General features: G+C 39.8%; 2 protein-coding genes across 4 annotated transcripts; one reads left to right on the top strand and one right to left on the bottom strand.

The window, feature by feature from the left end:
• The first annotated feature begins 123 nt into the window (after nt 1-123).
• pla2g15 (phospholipase A2, group XV) lies at nt 124-12,967 on the top strand. Its single transcript, XM_039809064.1, has 7 exons — nt 124-480; nt 2,812-2,968; nt 5,491-5,609; nt 5,781-5,879; nt 6,535-6,759; nt 9,764-9,876; nt 10,862-12,967. Exons 1-7 carry the CDS (start codon nt 330-332, stop codon nt 11,261-11,263), a joined length of 1,266 nt encoding a protein of 421 aa, XP_039664998.1. The 5' UTR covers nt 124-329; the 3' UTR covers nt 11,264-12,967.
• A 477-nt stretch (nt 12,968-13,444) lies between these two features.
• On the bottom strand, nt 13,445-19,189 carry usb1 (U6 snRNA biogenesis 1). Of its 3 annotated transcripts, none has more exons than XM_039809061.1 (8): nt 19,164-19,189; nt 17,536-17,706; nt 17,129-17,268; nt 16,808-16,991; nt 16,276-16,329; nt 15,568-15,673; nt 14,666-14,746; nt 13,445-14,177 (listed from the first exon to the last, which is right to left on the bottom strand). In XM_039809061.1, the coding sequence occupies exons 1-8, from the start codon at nt 19,172-19,174 to the stop codon at nt 14,070-14,072; spliced, it is 855 nt and encodes a 284-aa protein (XP_039664995.1). In that variant the 5' UTR covers nt 19,175-19,189; the 3' UTR covers nt 13,445-14,069. The 3 variants fall into 3 exon arrangements, with proteins under 3 accessions (XP_039664995.1, XP_039664994.1, XP_039664996.1); XM_039809060.1 differs by lacking the exon at nt 19,164-19,189 and adding an exon at nt 17,947-18,078; XM_039809062.1 differs by lacking the exons at nt 16,276-16,329; nt 19,164-19,189 and adding an exon at nt 17,947-18,079.
• Nucleotides 19,190-19,382: the final 193 nt, after the last annotated feature.

Genomic DNA, 19,382 nt, shown 5'->3' with positions numbered 1-19,382 from the left:
CAAATGTCGCGCGTGTCAAATGATTACCGGTAGTTTAGATCCAGTGCAAATGTCAATATGTCAATGTGTCAAACTGCCTATCTCTCTTTGCGTCCGTTCGATTACATCTGCGGTCGATTACATTTGACTTGTTTGCTGAAGTTGCATTGACGGTACAGTGCTCTGTAATCTACACCTCGTGATCATTCACCTCCTTGTTTACTGCTTATCATCAAGTGAGGTAAACATGAGCAGAGGGCTTTAACTGCAAACAAGAAAGACTTCGCTGCAGACGCACACACGCACCCAGGGGACGACCATGACCGCTTGGCTATGAAAAATCGGGACCCATGGAGGCTTGGCACCGGATAACCACCCTCTCTTTGCTGCTCCAAGTCGGTTTGTTATTGTTGCTGTTGTCGGCTGGCAGCAGCGGGAGACCGCTGGAGAAATGCCTCGGCGGCAATTCTTGTTCGCCCCCGAGACCCCCCGTGGTCCTCAGTAAGTGTTTTCTAGTCTTGTTCAACAAACCGTTGCTAAATAATTACGCAACTTATTGCCACCCATTGTCAGCCAGCTCATCAACAGCTAGCTACGGTGGGCAATATTCAAGATAGGCCAAACTCCCTTCTAAATTAAACCAAAATAGATCTCCTTGCATGCCGCAAACGATATTAGCTAAAGCTTCAAGTAAATCTAAACAATTTTCAAATTACTATTTGGCAGTTCGGCTTGAAAATATGTTATAAACGTTGGGCATACCTAACATTAGTTTACATTTCAACTTTTGTAAATGATTGGCCTGTCGGTCATTTTTCTCAGCCACTCCTCGTAGAGAGCCGCGTTTACCTGTATGTCGAATTTTATTTGAAGAAATGCAATTTTAGAGTATTGTGTTGCTGTATCGTAACTCGTTTACATCCATTACGAAAATGTATTTGGTCAGCGTTTGTTGAGGATGTCGCGGAAGGCGTCTTATGCTATGTTGTGAAAGCAGTTTGGCTGGCCGTTGTCACGGAAAGGAACTCGGGTAAAGAAGAAAATGCACTCATTTTGACATGTAGGCCTATTTGCGAGATAAGTAAACATTTAAACCGTTTTGTCTGCAGACATCCTGCAAGTTGTCCTTCTGTCCAGTGAGAACTGTGTGTGGGTTGTTTTTTAATCAGAGCAGTAACGTAACCTGATCATATGGCTGAGTTGGAATAGTCATATTCTGCGCTACTGCCAGTAAGGTTCCAAGAATACTATGGAAGTCTCCATCTAGACGTTTCTAGACTTTTCTTTAATCCTACAATAAAGTGTGTAATTTGTACATTTCAATTCATAATCCAGGTTTAAAGATGTAACATAACACCTCTGCAAATACTCTTCTACATTATTGGGTTTAGGGAAGGGCTCCACGATATAAATAAAATATCTAATTGCGATTATTTTTGACTGATCTTGCGATTGCGATATGATTCACGATGTTGGAAGGAATGTTACTTTTTGTATCATTATTCTCACTTTCATTGACTAATATTAAATAAAAAACAATGAAGTTTATAGTGTGATTTTTTTTTTTTTGCAAGGATCTGTACCAAACAAAGTTTTTTTCTTTATCTGGTAGGATGCAAATTGTAGGCTGGGATGTCTCTGCAGCAGCACAATACTTTATTCAGAATTATTTGACACATATTTTGCCTTTAACAAATAAGGCTCTGCCATTTGGATATTGCGATTTTGATAGCATTGCGATTAATTGTGCAGCCCTAGTTTAAAGGAACAATATCTGTGTTTGACCAAGCTCCAACCGCAGCGTTGATAAGAGTCTGTGTAGCTGCTTGATCCCCTGTGAACTCTTGCTGTTTGATTGTGCTTGTGGTTAAACACCAGTGTGCTGTGTATGTGCTATCTGTGTGAGGAAAAAGTTAAAGGTAAGTTGTCTCTAAATAAAAAGGGAATTATGGTTTTAAGATCTATTTATTAAAGATAAAATATGTGTAACTTTTCTGCATCGAAATGTCTAAAAACGACTGGACACATGTTATATATTTTATTTTGTGTACCAACATTATCCCAAATGTTCCCAACAATGTTCAAACCCAGAGAAATCTGTCATATTAATCAAGGACACGGTCCGTGTCATTTGGTCGACGTCTTATTTCAATGGCATATCCTCTTTGCGCATGCATCAATCATTGATTGTTCATATTTTAATCAAGAGACCCCCAGCGACAGAAAATGATATATTGTATGTTTAACATCATAGGGCTGCTGTTACAAACCAAGTCCCTGCAGATTGAATAACATAGTGTAAGACAATGGATTGGTGTTATAACACACACATCAATGTGGCATTAAAAAATGTGTTTCCTTTCTTTCCATCTTACTTTAGCCAGATACTACTGACTGTCATGTGATTAATATTATTGATAGTAGGTGCAAACTGCCAATTGAACAAACCTTTGAGTGACTATTGACCCTTTTGTTGTCCCCTTCCAAAGAGCACTTTCATGTTTTGTTTGAACTGCTGAGCACTTCAGATTTTTCTTCTTCTTGAATTACTGATAACTGACAAGAAGGAGTCCTATATCCATTACAAATATGTGTGGAAGCAGGGTAGACATGAACTAATCATTCAAGGCAAGGCAGCCTTATTTGTATAGCACATTTCAGCAACAAGGCAAATTAAAGTGCTTTACATTGAAGAGCATAGTGTTACTGCCATTAGACTTCATTATACTGTATATCCACAATAACAATAGTCGGTCTTTTGGAAAATCTTGTGGTGACAATGATGTTGCCGATATGTGATTGATTAATGATGATTAATGTGACTCTTTGCAGTTCCGGGGGATCTGGGAAACCAGTTGGAGGCGAAGCTGGATAAACCCAGTGTGGTCCATTACATCTGCTATAAGAAGACTGACTTCTTCTTCACTCTGTGGCTCAACCTGGAGCTGTTGGTCCCTGTAGCCATAGACTGTTGGATCGACAACATAAGGTATGACACAGCAGGTCTGGGTAGTACACACAGCTTTTCGGAATGATGGAGGAAAAACACGCTCTGGTTTATTGCCATTTCTTTAAAGCAATCGTCATTGTACGTTCAAAAGTTGTTTTAGTCGTGCAACAGAAAACTCAGATTGGACAGATAGTCTAGCTAGCTGTCTGGATTTACCCTGCAGAGATCTGAGGAGCAGTTAACCATAGTCCTCAGAAATCCACCGGAGTTTAAAATTCCATTACAAAGAAAGTGGAAGGTAACGGGCATCCGACTGAAAAAGACCGGAAGTGGAACATCGTGGATATAGACTACCCAATGGGTAACTTGCAAAGTAGTGGTGTAACATAGGGCTGCTCGATATTGAGAAAATCATAATCGCCATTATTTTTGGTCAATATTGAAATCCCCACTATTTTGCAAAATTACTCATTGACTTTTGGAAAGATGTTGCTTTTATTGAATAAAAAAAAACAGTGAAACAGTTAAACAAATCAACAGTGAAAACACCTTGAACTGTGAAATTTCCCTTAATACTTTTCCCCTTGAACTTTTTGAACTCCCCTTAAAATAAATAATGTAAGAAATATATTCAAAAAGTTGTTGATGTCCGGTGTCACTGTGGTATTTTTTGCTATGGTAAGCGTGACCAAATTGGTTGAAATATTTTGCCTTTGCTGTTTTTGTAGGAAAACACTTTGATTTTCTGTAAAAACATGCTGTGGTGCAAATTCCAAAAGTGCATATTCCTTCCTAGAGGTGCTGTCAATAGGATCAGGCGGTGGGTAGATGGGATCAATGACCTGGTTGCCTTTGCATTAATAGTTACCTACCTACATTGGAAAAACTGACCTTTCGGACCCTCCATTTATCAACAACATTAGTTCTCATCTATATAACTCTAAACTCCCAGCTTCCTAAACTGCAGTTAAATGATTGATTTGCTAATTTGAGACTTAAGTGATCTTGACTAACGACATGCTCTGATTGTAAAATGAAGTCAACATGAGTAGATTAAACAAGTTATCTACTCATGTTGACTTTAACGTGTCATAAGTAGATCACTTTTAGAGCTGGCTTATCATATGATTGCACTCATGTGACTGGCTGGCATGGCATTGAGGCTACAAACATCATTTTTGTTGCAAATACACAACAACTGCAGGGAAGGTGATCGGCAAGTCACAAAGGCAGCTTGGGGATGTATTTGATAATGCAGTACTCAGGAAGGCCAGACAGATATCAGCAGACACCCTACACCCACTAAACTTAGAGTTTGAGTTGCTTCCATCTGGCCGTAGATTCAGGGTTCCAAGGGCGAGTCGGAACATTTATAAGAGATCTTTTATTCCCCATGCCATACATGAACTTAATTTAAAATTTTAAATGTGTTAATCGAAACTTACCTTATCTTAATCGTCTGCACTGTTTTCCATTCTGTTGTTGCATGTTGGTGGTATTAGTGTTGTACTGTTAACTGTGTGTATTTTAATGTAATTTTAAATTGGTGTCATTGATGTATATCTGTCGGAGAAGTCGAAGACAAATTTCCACTAAGGTGGACAATAAAGTCTAATCAATCAATCAATCAATCAATCAATAGTTAATTAAGAGCTCAAGAATCACCTTAAATTTGAGGAAGTATAAAGCCAGAGACTAGATTGTATTTCAGCAAAGCGACTTCGGTAATCAATCAGATTTTTAAAAATCCACCTATTATTTATAAACTGTCTCCAATTTAAAATTGAATGTTAATCTTAAAAGTCTGGGTCATGATCCAGCTAACTGATGTTCATAAGGGGCACTTAGAAGTGCAAGTTTGGGTGTAAAGCTAGCTATTGTAACTTTGCTAACCATGTCCACAAGTGACGTGTACAGGATAATGGGAAATGCAAACAGTAGAGCAAGTAGAGACGAGTCATTAAAGGCAGGGCTGGTAATGTTGAAAAGCTAGCAAGATTTGAAAGTAGCATCTCCTCGGGGCTCCGTCAAACCCCTCCCCCAACACACTTTTATATATGTCAATGCCCACACACAGACGTGCACGAGCACCCCTGCTTCAGAGAGGAGAAAGGAGCGCAATTTCACTCCTCAAAACCTACTAAGTTACTAAGTAACCACGGCACAGGCAACTTTTGGTGAGTTTTGTCCTCCATTCTGCAGCAGACTTGCAGTAACTCCGGTGGTGACAATGCAATATGAGCTCAGGCTTGTACACGGGAAGGGTAGCGTACGCGCAGCAAGTAGGCATTTCATTGGTTCTTTCCAAGCGGACCGCAAGATAGTGATATGCTTCTGCTTGTTAAACCCAGACTTCTTCTCTCACATCTGCATGGACGTTTTAGAGTTAGGGAAGTTGTTGTCACACATAACTAACAAGGCGGTGGGACATGTGTGATTTGAAAGGGGAAGTGTTGCCTCGTACTAGTAATGTATTTGTGAGTGTGACAGTTGTGTGGTTCAACACAGTTGCAGAACTGACACGGATCCAATTCCCCTTGTAATAACTTGTGCGTGTGCAGGCTGATCTACAACAGGACCACACACAGCACCTCGTCACCGCCGGGTGTGGACATCCGTGTCCCGGGGTTCGGACAGACATTTCCACTGGAGTATCTGGACCCCAGCAAACACAGTGTTGGTGAGTTAAAGGCCCAAAACCATATAGTTCTTTAGAGAAGTGAGAACTGGGGCAAAATGTCAGGAATCTGATTATAACTTTTGTCACTGCTTAAGTGTTGGAATGAGACTGAAATGTATGATGCTTTATTTTTTCTTTTCTTGTGTTTGTGTGTGTGTGTCTGTCTCCTAGGCATTTATTTCTTTACCATAGTGCAGTCGCTGGTAGATTGGGGCTACACCCGAGATGATGATGTCAGAGGAGCTCCCTATGATTGGAGGAAAGCTCCCAGTAAGCAACCACGCACACACACTGACATTCATCCCCTTAGCCGTTCTCTTAACCCATGACTGATGAGACCCCACCTGTAAAACCCCAAATACACTTTTTCATTCTCATGGTTTTCACAAGTCTCCTAAGATGATGTCAACAACAACACTCGTGTAGCTGCTCTTCACAAGGACCAAAGTACACAAAGCATATTAGCTGGTATTTGGAGAATGTATCTGTTTGTGTTTTGTGTGTGACACACAGAAACACACGCAATGCATTCCTGTGTTAAATTCAGCATTTAAGAAATCAACAGAATCATTTAGCAGGCATGCTAAATGGTTTGGAGCACAAAGAAAGACTTGCGTCTATAAGTTCTGGGAGTAAGAATTTTCCAATATCAGGAAACAAACAATGAGCAGTGTTCTAGCCAGTATTGGAAATAGTGGGCTTTTATTATGAAAAGGGGTATTCTAGGCAGTGAAGTCAGAAATTATAGGGATACATAAGCTGGGGAAGTGTAGGACATTTTCCCCATCAGTCCACATATTTCAACTGGTCCACTCCTGTTAGAGCTTAGCTTAGCGCTCCAACTTCTAATGGCAATACAGGGGGTTTCACAGCAGGGCCAGCTTTGTTAACTCATTTACTATGTCGATCTTTTGTCCTCTATCAGATGAGAATAAAGAGTATTTCCTGGCGCTGCAAAAGATGATTGAAGAGATGTCGGAGAAGGCGGGTGGGCCCGTGGTGCTCATCGCGCACAGCATGGGCAACATGTACACCTTGTACTTCCTCAACCAGCAGCCACAGGCCTGGAAAGACAGATACATCAAAGCATTCATCGCTCTGGGAGCACCATGGGCAGGGGTGGCCAAGACCCTCCGTGTGGTCACCTCTGGTAAGATATGGAATATGGTATTATGGGGGTCTGATCCTGCAGTATGTTTTGTAGTAGACAAGAACAGTTATCTCCCTGCCTTCACAGTAAAAGTTCAGGATGAAAAAATGTAGGACTGGATAATATATATCTATATAGTAGATTTTGGATATCCTAATATCTTTTACATGGATAGTGTTATGTAATTAAAATTAATGTAAATTTCTTAACGTACCAGATTGCTCTAGCTGTTCTATTATTAGCCTTTAACCATTTAGTTATTATTGATGATTATTTATCTAAAATCAAATTGTGTAAATATTTTTGTTAAAGCAACAATTATCAACAATATTGGCGCAATATTGACATCAAGGTATTTGGTCAATAATATTGTTATATCTGATTTTCTCCATATCGCCCAGCCCTAAAAAGAGGAAAGAAGAGAGCATAATGAGCACTCTGTTACAAAAAGATTAAAAACAAAATATTTTTGAATGAATGATGTTACACAAAAGTCAAGCATAAACCCACATACCTTCAGAAAGGGAAAAACAAAGCATATACAAGGCCTTTTTTTTGTGCATAAATTGTCTCTGTGCCAGAAAATGCTCCACACAAACGAGTTACTTAGTTAAACGAGATTAGTTGTTATTGTGTGAATGCTGATTCAGCAGCATTCACAGTATTATTATTTGATTCTTTATTCTTCAACTTTCTTTGGTCGCCTCTAACTTCTGCATGCATTCAACTACAATTATGGGCAAATGTTCAGCTATTTATACTTTTTTTTTTTTTTTTTTACAATTTAATTCAATGAGAGCAGGCTTCAAATCCTCTTCTACTTCAAAATGCTACTTTAAACAATTCACAAAAACTGTTCTATCTCAGCAGTTTGAGGTCTTTAACAGTTTTTGTGAAAATTAAGTTTAGTGTTCCTTTTAGGAAGTTTATAATGGTTGTGTATTGCGTGACTTAGAGTGGGTGATGTCATCGCTAGAGCACGGAGCCTTAAAAAACTCATCTTAGTCTCTTCTCTATAACTTGCTCTCATGGCAACAATCTTTCCTTGTCATAAAACATATATACATCAAAACGTAGGTATGCTTGTCTTTCAGCCAATGTGCTCAATTAAGCAACAGGGCTTATATATTTTGCTCGGTGAACAGCTCCAAATCTTCCTCCATTTGCTGCCCGTGTTAAACATCCTTGATATTTCCACGCAAAAGGCACAGCGAGCCACTTTTTTCAATTGCTGATATGCCCACATTTTTTTTTTTTCCACATAGATTTTACACCATTAGTTCCCAAAGGTCTTGCGGCGCTGAAGATGAGGTCATTTCACTTATGCCACCTATAGTTTATGCTGTCCGCGCCTTTCTTTCACAGGTCGCTCTCAGTGTCCCGACTGTAGTGCCAGACAGTCAAATTGCAACTACAGACAGTAATATGTTGTTCGCTTGCCACTGCTGTGCCACCTACAACTTTCATACAATATGGCTATTATTCAACTTTTAAAGACCTAATAATTATAATAAAAAAAAAAACATTTATAATTTTTCCACATTTCTTACAACTTCACCTTCTTCTTACACATTTTAACCAGCAGTCCAGTTTAGCTTAAGCGTTAGCTTTTAAAAAAGAAAAAAAACTTTAATTATTCCACTTCTTTTTTACATTAGTGGTGTTATTCAACATGTCAATGAAATTCATACCAATTAAAAGAATTCCCACTCTTCCAACTATTCTCACAACTTCTTCTTACAGATTTAAGCTATTAATCCAGTTTAGCTTTAGCAATTTAGCTGCATGCATTTTCTGCAGGAAATGCATTTTCTAGTTAAATATCAACACCTCTAACTTTAAGGTGTAACTGTCACGTAGCTAACTGGACAAACTGACATGACCAACTGGCTTGCTAATACACCAGCCCCTTTTTAGATTGAAGAGTAACAAAAGAGTAAGACATAATACGGAATATGGCCAACACATCTGATCTGGCACTTGATAAAAAAATAAATAAATAATTTAAATTGCGCCTACAACACAAAACACCGGAAATTACAAAATGCCAAATAGAATCAATAAGTAAGCACACTACACAGGGATAGACCTAGTGATTGCCCTTTGAAGACCACCTATTATTTAGACATTGCTCCATTGCAAACGAAGACTAGCTCGCTCCTCCCTCCTCCTCATCCTGTTCCCTCCCTTCTGTGCTTCAGCGCACTATGGACGTGGGCGTGGCCAGACACGGTTTAGGGTCTTTGGCGTGGCCTCGTTTGAAAGTGTAGTGAACGTCATGTATAATCTATGTATTTAAACTAATTTATTAATTACGTATGCTTACTTTTGCTAACATGAGATATTTACACAGCTAAAAGCCATATTTAGCGTTATGGAGAATAGTTGACGTTAACTTATCAGTGTTGCCAGATCTCGCGAGAGTTTGTTCCTGAGACAGGAACAGATCTCAAACAAAGTTAGTTTTCTCAGATTGTTTCTAAAATGCCTTTTTAATGTCCAATATTTACTTTTTTTTTTTTTTTGTATTTACGGTTCTAAACCATCTTTAGTGTTAAGCTACATCTTTACTGGGCAGTGAAGTCCCTCAAACAATCTTTGATGTTGACAAGTGCAGTTTCAAATGATGTGATGGAAAACAGCCTGTGAAATAAAAATAAAAAAAATGTGTGGAAACTGCTCTCGTTGTTCCTCTATCAGATTCCTTTAAACTGCTCTGACCAAATTGCAACAAAAAAAAAGACATTTACATCAGATCCTGTATGTTGGTAAATGTTTTTCTACCTATAACCCTGACACAATCAGGATTAGACAATACCGTGCTACACATTCCACTGTATATTTGTATGTCATGGCTTTCAGGTATGTCTCCCAGGACATGAGTAGCGTGTTTTATTTAAAGAAGCCAGAAAATGAAACGCTCCTCGTTGGATTTGGGTCTGTGGCTGGAAATTCTTAGCTCAGTTTCAGTTCTCTGTTACGGATTTCTTTTCTCTGCCCACAGGTGATAATAACCGCATCCCCGTGATCAGCCCGTTGAAGATTCGTTCCCAACAACGTTCTGCTGTCTCCACCACCTGGCTGTTCCCATATGCCCACTCCTGGCCCAAAGATCATGTGCGTATGTGTGTGTGTGTGTGTGTATGGATGGGCATCATTTTCTTTCCTACCAAGGAGACATTTAGTTTCCATCCTTCTCTCTTCTTTCTGTTGCCAACCACTCTGCCTAAACCAGAGATCTTCAACAGGGGGTTAGCAACTAGCAGGTGAACATAGTGGAGCATTTAGCAGCTAAAGAGCCAGATATTTCCCTCAGGAGTTGGTGGAGACCAAAATTGAGCTAAAAGAAGAGTGAAGATTGCACTACCATTGGTTAAGTAGAGAAAAACAAGACTTGCATGTTAGCCTAACAGCTTTTTGAGCTAACCCTGCAATAAAGTGGCCAGAAATCAATTTACGCAGCTTTAAGAGGCAAAGGTGTAGATTATAAAAATAAAATCTTAACATGTTGGAGTAATGGAGGAAAAAACAAGCATTAATGCAGCTATATTGCTTCTTATATTAGAATGAATCATTTAGAATCTTTAGAAATTCCCGGATGGGCAGATGCCTATTGATGAAAATATAACTGAACACAATGTGTTCTTCTTCAAGCTATAGTGCGTCGTTTCTGTCGCCCCCATGAGGAATTCTAAGTAATGACAACAAAACTGTCGTCGCGTCCACATGATACAAACCTTCCGTTATCGCGCACCCCCCTCACCCCTCTTCCACACAGTTGCTAGTAGCCAAGGTGGACACGGAGGATTAAAAAACATGGACTCCTCAGAAGAGGTAATTATCTAATATATCACTCGAGTTTCTGCGCGCAAAAGTCCCCTGATGACACTAGATTTTGAACAAAGCTATACTGAGAAATACAGAGAGAGTTTTGTGGCGCTGATAGTCCTAATTAGCTTTTTAGCAATTCATTCGGCAATGGCTTGAATGTAACGGACGTTCGATAATATCAAAAAGTTAGGCGCTAAAGCTTTAAGCATTTGGTAGAAGTAACCAAATCAAACAACTGAGAAAATAATCTTTTTTCTCTATCCATCACCAGGTCTTGGTGCAGACGCCCACCACCAACTACACTGTGCTGGACTACAAGCGCTTCTACTCAGACATCGGTTTTGAGGACGGCTGGCTGATGCGGCAGGACACGGAGCCGCTGGTGGCCGACCTCAGGCCCCCTGGCGTGGCCGTCCATTGCTTGTATGGCAGCGGTGTCCCCACGATGGAGGCCTTCCAGTACTCGGACAAGTTCCCAGACGAGGAGCCCACGGTTGTGTTCGGCGACGGGGACGGGACGGTGAACCTACGGAGCGCCATCCAGTGCAGGCGGTGGGTGGGAAAGCAAAAACAGCCTGTGACGGTAAAGGCGCTTCCAGGCAACGAACATGTGGACATACTGTTGAATGTAACGACTGTGTCTTACATCAAGACTGTGCTGTTCTCCCCGTGATGCTGGCATAAACTGATGGCTTATGGCTTTATACACACACACATACACACACACACACACACAGGCTCATCTCACCTGTCTCTCTGAACAGTGACTGCCAAAATATTCCTGTGTACATGCCTCATTGCTTAAGAAAAATAATGGAAATTTCTGCAAACTGTTGGCAGAATTAAGTTAATTTAAATAACTTTTATAGCTGTAATTATACAACTTATGTTAATGTCATATTGTTTACTGTTGAGTGAGCCCAAATACAATAATGTTTATATTGGTCTCTACTTTTAAAGAACTCCCGAGATTTTATCTACTAAATCCACATATTAATACCTTACACATAGGAAGTTTATGTACAAGTCAATCACAGGGATATCCTCTATGTGCCACTTTCCTGAGCTATTAATCAAAATCAGATGTTTTTATTAATGTTGTGTGAGATTTCTGAACTCTTTTGACTCTAATGTAGTTAAGCTAAACGGTAAAGCACATACTGTATTTTGTTTTTAAATATCTTTCTCTGTGCAACAGGTCAGGTTTTTTGTCATTTGACTTCTATTGATCCTTTTGTTCTTTTGCACGAAGCCAAGCTGAAAGTTCCCTGATGGTCTGGGGGTTTTGTTTACCTTGTGTTGTGCGCTGAAGGACTGGATACCTTAGTCAGGTTGCAGCCACTCAAAGGTCTAACAAAAAAGATTAAACCGTTTTTTTGGACTGAAAATCTTAACTCAAAGTCCACTTACTAGCTTTTTCAGGAGCTTTGAATAACATCTCACGGTCTTAATCAATGAAAGGAGTCGGCTCCATCCATTGAGTTTGCTCTATTCATTGATGAAGACCAGAGATGCAGTTGAAAGCTCCAGAAAAAGCTAGCAAGTGGACTCTTAGTCACGATTTGTTTTGTCAAACGCTTGAAAAATTGACTCCATTTAAACAAAAAGATTTGCCAAAAATACAACTTACCTCAAGGTCCAATTACTAACTTGTGACAAGGCTTTCATTTGCATTTCATGGTCTTCATCAAAGAGTTTGCACAGTATTTGTGGCGATCGCTCAGTTCTGTCTAAAGCTCAGACCAAAGTTCCATGCTTAGGCCATGTGATGCTTTGTCCACTGCTGAACATTAGATGTTGGCGAAAGCACCAGTTTTTATTTTGTCAACAGTTTCTGATGGTCAAAAGATAGCTTTTAAGCTCAATTTTCTAAGAATTTAAAACATTAAATTCTTTAACCACATTTCAATTCTGCTCCTGATGTATTGCTTTCTAATTGTAATCAAACAACAGCCAAATGGTATTGTTGTTCTTAAATTAAATGACCTGCTATTTAAAGCGATTTCTCTTCACTTTCCATATCCTTTACAGTACATGTTGGATGGGTCTGTACGTATTTTGTGCCCAGGTTTGGTTTGAACCAGGTGCCTAGACGGACTGGATTTACACAGGCACAAATGAGGGGACTTTTATTGTTTTATGGTATAAATCTTTTTCACGGTTTGTTTTTTCTGTATGCAGAGTTTAAAACCTGACTCCTAATCCTTGTGTGACATGCAGTGAGAATCTCTCTGACCTAAATGATTTTACTGTGCCATCAGGCTCTCTCTGCGCTGGACCAATGTGATATACTCTTGAGTGTCATATCTCCTGTGAACTATCATAAATGTGTGTTGCCTTATATGGAGTAAAATATTACATTCAGCCGTTGACCCTACCAATTCTCTCCTTTGTGTTCATGTCAGTGAGGTCATTTGCAAGATAGGACTGTGTTGGAACCACTCGGTGAGGTTTCAATACTGATTAAGTCCACAACTTCCTTTCATTGAGGCTTTTGCATGTCACCCATTCAAATGTGCCGCTTCGCACACATGCGTCGTATTTCTCTAAAAGCTACTTTCGGTGACACTTTCTGAACACATTACAAAAAAAAATTAGGCAAGTATAAAACCAGTAGCAACTTTATTTTTTATACAGTATTAAAACACAATACTCAATTGCCATTGACCCTGGTATCCTCTTTGTTGTAGTCTCACTTTGCCAGACCTTCCTTCACAGCGCTGCAGAGGAGGGATATGGCTAGTCCACACAGCATTCCGGGATGCAAAATTACTAATCCCACTATGGCCACGCCACGACCCGCCCTACGAAGCAGCTCGATTGGTTGGGGTTAGGCATTTCACCTTGAGTGGTTAGGGGATTGGTCAGGGGATAGGACCTGTACATGTAAGCATGGACGCCTGGCCAATAGTAGTCTGTGAACGCTATTGAAGGGCGGGTCTTGGAGTGGCCATAGTGGGATTCGTTAATATCGCTTCCGGGATGGTAGAAAAAGGTGCTCTGGTTTATTAGTATTTCTTTAAACCAATCACAATCGTCTTCGGCGGTGCTAAGCTCCATATGCAGCCACGGTGCCGTGGAACATGTGTACGTTCAAAAGTTGTTTTAGTCGTGCTACAGAAAACTCAAGATTGGACAGATAGTCTAGCTAGCTGTCTGGATTTACCCTGCAGAGATCTGAGGAGCCATAGTCCTCATAAATCCACCGGAGTTTAGAATTCCGATGGAAGGAAGCGGACATCGGACGAAAAGACATGCATCCTGCGGAATTTTCTGCGGGACCGGAGCAATCCCGGAAGTGGAACGTCGTGGATATAGACTATCTTTGTTGTGACATGCCACATATCTGTCAGCCGTTATTAATGGAATACAACATATAATCTTTGCACCACTAAATTGGTACGTTTCCAGCTCATTTATGTGACTCAGAGGATCACAGCTGTAAAGGACGAATGGTCAGGGTATACATATGTCCAATTTTAGGGCTCCAGAGGGAAGCGAAAGGTCTTGTTTCCCGTCCTGCAGCGCAGCTCCACGCAGTCCAGCCTCAGCAGAAATGGTCCTTCTTCGTGGTCATCAATCAGTCTCTAACAGTCAGAAAATTAGAGATATGAGCAATAATCAGCTGGTAAATTATGTGCAAGTCCTACACCCTGCATTATCTCGCCTGCTATCAGAATGGTCGGTAGTGTTCAGAACAATACACATGCAAAAAGTACATTACCACCACAACATTACATTTGGTTATTAAAGGTCTCCTACTGTACCACGCTCATTTCCAGGATCATGCTTGTATTTCACCTTATAAATGAACTCATATATTTGGAATTTTTGTGCTGCAGTTTTGAATCGGCCAACACATACACGCATTCCGATTTGGCTGCGATAAACTGCTACTATATGGATCAAACACACTGGGGCACTTTAAAATGGACCGAGGCACAACAGTACACTTTTGGATTTCGAATTGACTGTCGGTTTACGAAGAACAGTGAAATTATTTTAAAGTAAAAATGAACACACAGTGATGTCAGTGTTGGAAGTTAGGACGGACAGACACAAGATGTCCCAGTACCTGCATCTCCTGAATGCACTCCTTCATCTGTCCTGTCAAGTCTCCAACACACCAGGCCAGACTTACGTGGAAAGATGGATCCTAGAAAACACACCAGTGGGAACATTATGGCGGTAAGGCACGGAGGTGTGCACTACTTCAGATTCTTTTGGACAATTTATCAGGGTTTCTGCAGGTTTCACCCAGTCAAATTTAAGACTTTTCAAGACCTTTTTAATACCATTATGAATGAAAATTTAAGACCTATATTGCGACAAAAAAAATAAAAAGAGAGTGTGGAAACAATGTCTGAAACAATTCCCCGATTTCCTCATTGGCATAATAGGACTGGTGTCTAGATTGGCTGCAAAATAAGTTGCATATTGGTCTAATTTATAGTCATAATACAGTAAATTATAATTGGACTAGCGACAGAAAGAACTACAACACCACGGAATTAAAAAACAACATTGTAAAGCGCTGTGGGAACATTTCAATGAGCATAAGAGGTAGGGGAATTAAGACCTACAACACAATACTTCAGCGAATTTAAGACTTTTTAAGGCCTAAACTTTTGATTTTGAAATTTTTAAGACCCTGCGGAAACCCTGATTTATTTATATTTTTAAGACAAAACACTGCTTTAAAATCATTCATTGACTAATAATTATTTCTACACTAAATCATATGGAATAATATGAACACAACTGCCCTATAAGCTTAAATCAAAATTCAAATGTAATAGTTGCTACAATATAGAAGAACATCCCATTATCTAATTTAGACCCTGTGGATTCACTGTATTTACACAGGTACCAACACTTCAGAAAAAGACTAATTCAAACTTAAAGAGTGACACACAAACTGGTCCAGCTATAGATCTCAAAGGGTAAAGTCTATTTGTGTGTGTGTCGATCACTAACCTTATAGAAAGTGTCCAGGTGAAACTCTGTCATTGTTCTGTCCAGTACTTGGCTCAGGTCCAACAACTGAGCATGCCCAGTACACACTTCCATCCCCAGAAACGTCCTGTAGGGGACAACAGACAGAGACACATGCAGGCAGTCGAACCATGAAGAACTGATGCTCAGGGAATTAAACAGACACATTAGGAATGAAAATGTATCGTTGACGGATCTTTTTGGCAACAGTAACAACTGAATAGTGCCACAGATTTTTTTTGTTTATAGCACCTTAGCCAGTAACCAAGTTATATTAAGGATAGACTGATTCTCTGCCTTTTTTTTTGGCAGTTTGCAGATTATCTGTATCGGCATTTTATTTGCCTGATAACCGATAAAGTTAATTCATTAAAAAGTGTCTCTCCGTCTACTTTGGTTTCACTCCCCACTGAGTCTGACTTAATGTCCTGCCCACAACACTATCTGACTATCTTTTACTGGGTATTATGTTGAACGTTTTTTAATTTATTAAATAATTGCTTAAAGCATTTCAACAACGTTTTTTGTTGGAGTTTGTAACATTCCAAAATCTCAATTTTGACTCGGTTCCGAATATCGGTTTTCATTAACTTCTAATTATCGGTATCGGTGTTGAACAAACCAGTATTGGTCGATCCCTAATATATATTAACGATGAGAAAGAGAGAGAATTAAAGGCCGTGACTGTACCTCGTCCTCTCAGCGTTACAATAGACCCTCAGTCTCCCTGCTGAGCACACAAACCTGGCAACGAGAAACACAGCTAGAATGCAATTTCCACCATAGTCAGCTTCTGATGTTACTTTCACATCTTTATCTAATCTACTTTCACTATTCCACCTACTGAAGTGCAAGTGATCCACTAGGCTGCTGCTGCAAATGAAGATTTACTCACCTCGCCCTGAGAAAGTTAAATTATTTATAGCAATACAATGATTATATATGTATATAAACTCTCTTCATTGTTCAATTTCTCTTCATCGTTTCATTTCCTTTTGTCTTACTATCTTTGCATGTTGGGATACAGGTTTTTTTTCACCAGCTAAACCCTTTTCTAATATCTTTTGCATTGAGCATTTTACTTTTTTAGTGTTTAGTGCAATTCAATTACCTGTCCTATAAAATGACTCCCTGTACATACTGCATCTTCTTTGCAAACTCAAGGGCTAACACTGTATAGCAAAAACAAGTCTTCCTCCGGTGTATGGGTATGTGAGCAAACCTCTTGCAGTGCACCAGGCCTGCCCTGAGGCTCTGGGTGAAGGTTTGGATCCAGTGGTGTCTGAGCACCACCGTCTTAGACAAGCTGAGGTGGAACTCCTCCTGCGGGGTCAAAACCACACCATGGTCCCCGGCTAGTGAGAGCAGCTCCTCCAACAACTCCCTGAACTCCTCCTCAGGATGGTCTGATGTACAGAGGAGAGAGAGAGAGGGGAAAACAAAAACACAAACACACACACACACACACACACACACACACATCCAAATGAGATTAAACCAATGATAATTGACAAATCAATCGTCAGTAGTGTGTTGGTCTTACATGGCAAATAAACATAGGTAGCCCAGTTGCCTCTCTCATGTTTAAAAGAGCGCACGCGTCCACCATGAAGAGAGCTGTCTTCAGTCTGTGAGCCCACTTCATCTGGAAACATGGCCAACAGGCAACCAGGAAGAGGCAGCCTAATAAAAAACACAGCCCAATAAGACCTTACAGTACCTTGAAAAAATAAACAGTTTCAATAGGTTTATCATCCAGGGGTTGGCTATGGCAAGAAGTTGGAAAATTACAAAAAGGTTACGTACGGGACGATTGATCATACAAGTTTAATAACTACTCTTGGACATACGTTTACAATTTGTGTTTTCTGTCTCATCCTCTTTCTCCATACATTCTCTGGTCAATCATGTTGTCCAACTCAGCCTACAGAAAGCCAGCACAACACACACCTCGTTTTAGGAACCTGTTCCTCAATTTTGTGTTTCTTTCTCGCTGGGCTGCCATTGTTAGCATCATCTTCCTCTTGACACTTTCGAGAAGAACTTTTGTTTCGATCAGTCGCTGCTGCCGCCGACGACTCGCTTTCCTCCTCCGAGCTGCTGCTGTAGCCAACCAACATCCTGTGGTTTGTCAGGACATATTACACATGAATTATGCATGTACATTTGCTAACAGACTGAGAGGGATTAACATAGGTATTTCATGTTAAACTATAGGAAAAAGAAACATGTTTGCTCGGCTTTAAAACGTATTTTCCAGCGGCTTCGAACAACAAAACGCCGGCTTATCGTAGTCCTGCGCTTCCGACGTAAACAACCTATTGTAATGCTCATTTAGGTCCCAGTGAAACACAGCACCACCTCGAATCAGTTCCACTTTCATACTTCTCAGAGGTTGCCTCAATATGTGTATAACAGTGCATATATGAGGCCTTAAAGAAACCCTTAAGTCAAAAATACATATAGCTAAGCCTATCTTTCATCGTGACGTTTAAAAGAGGTGACAGATTCGGTTAAACTGAAACTAAAGTTGGCTTCCGATTCGTTGCTTCCGATTCGACAGTTAAGGGAAAATTTAAGGAAATATTAAAGCTGAAGTAAACTGCCCATTCTCCGCGTCCGATTCAGCGTTAATTAGGTCTTAAACACACTTTTAGATTTGTGAACGCTTTATTGTCTTGATGAGAACGCAATAAATGGAGATTTGATTGTTTTGTCACATGTAGACCACATTGAACCAGGTCCAGATTAAAGCATACCTAGATTCGACTAATCTGGTCTAAATTTTCCCAGAGAGGCTAAATGTTCTAAAAACACAGTTTCAGATTAGTGAAAGCTTCATTCTATTTGTGAAAATGCAATAAAGGGAGATTTCATGGATTTCTTCACTTATAGACCACATTGAATCAGGTCCAGATTAAAAACCACTATACCTAGACTTGTTAAATCTGGACTACATTATCCCAGAGAAGCTTAAGATTCCTAAAAACACTGTTTCAGATTAGTGAAAGCTTCATTCTATTAATGAAAATGCAACAAAGGGAGATTTCATGGATTTCTTCACACGTAGACCCCTTTGGACAAGATCCAGATCAAAAACCACTATACCTAGACTTATCAAATCTGGATTTAATTATCCCAGAGAGGGAAGAATCTTTAGCCTCTCTGGGATAATTTAGTCCAGATGTGTCAAGTATAGGTAAGTGGTTTTTAATCTAGACCTGGGTGAATGTGGTCTACATGTGAGAAAAAAAAAACAGTCAAATCCCCCTTTATTGCATTCACATAGATAATAAAGCTTTCACAAATCTAAAAGTGTGTTTCAGACATAATTAACACTTTACCTAAATATCTAACACGCTTTCACATCAGTAAAAGGTGCACAAAACGGAGGATAAGTCGCGCAGCAATGTAAGTTATGTACGCTATATTCAGTTTTAAATTTCCCTTAAATTAACTTAACTTAACCTTAACTGCCGAATCGGAAGCCGCGAATCGGAAGCCAACTTCAACGTCTTACTACTGGAAGATTAAATTATTTTTCATGATAGTTTTGACTTATAAACAGCAACTAACACCTTTTACTCATTAGGACAACCGGAATAAATGTGGTGAATGAAAAAAACGTTTGCAGTGTTACATTAAAGCCAATACACCAGGTTCCGTGTGTGTGTGTGTGTGTGTGTGTGTGTGTGTGTGTGTGTGTGTGTGTGTGTGTGTGTGTGTGTGTGTGTGTGTTGTGTTTTTTTTTGTGTGTGTGTGTGTGTGTTGTTTTTGTTTTTTGTGAGCATGCCAAT

Source organism: Perca fluviatilis, chromosome 8 (genome assembly GCF_010015445.1).
Source record: "Perca fluviatilis chromosome 8, GENO_Pfluv_1.0, whole genome shotgun sequence".
Lineage (NCBI taxonomy): Eukaryota > Metazoa > Chordata > Actinopteri > Perciformes > Percidae > Perca > Perca fluviatilis.
Note: the sequence above shows the minus strand (reverse complement) of the source record. Positions and strands in the feature narration are given on the sequence as shown.

Excerpts from the sequence above, each read along its gene's own strand:
- usb1 (XM_039809060.1), bottom strand. The coding sequence starts at position 18,008 with ATGCACTGTTATACACATATTGAGGCAACCTCTGAGAAGTATGAAAGT. Across the intron at positions 16,992-17,128 it reads TACCTATGTTTATTTGCCAT|ACCATCCTGAGGAGGAGTTC; the intron begins GTAAGACCAACA and ends TCTGTACATCAG. Across the intron at positions 14,747-15,567 it reads ACCTGGACACTTTCTATAAG|GATCCATCTTTCCACGTAAG; the intron begins GTTAGTGATCGA and ends TGTGTTTTCTAG.
- pla2g15 (XM_039809064.1), top strand. The coding sequence starts at position 330 with ATGGAGGCTTGGCACCGGATAACCACCCTCTCTTTGCTGCTCCAAGTC. Across the intron at positions 481-2,811 it reads GAGACCCCCCGTGGTCCTCA|TTCCGGGGGATCTGGGAAAC; the intron begins GTAAGTGTTTTC and ends GACTCTTTGCAG. Across the intron at positions 5,880-6,534 it reads TGATTGGAGGAAAGCTCCCA|ATGAGAATAAAGAGTATTTC; the intron begins GTAAGCAACCAC and ends GTCCTCTATCAG.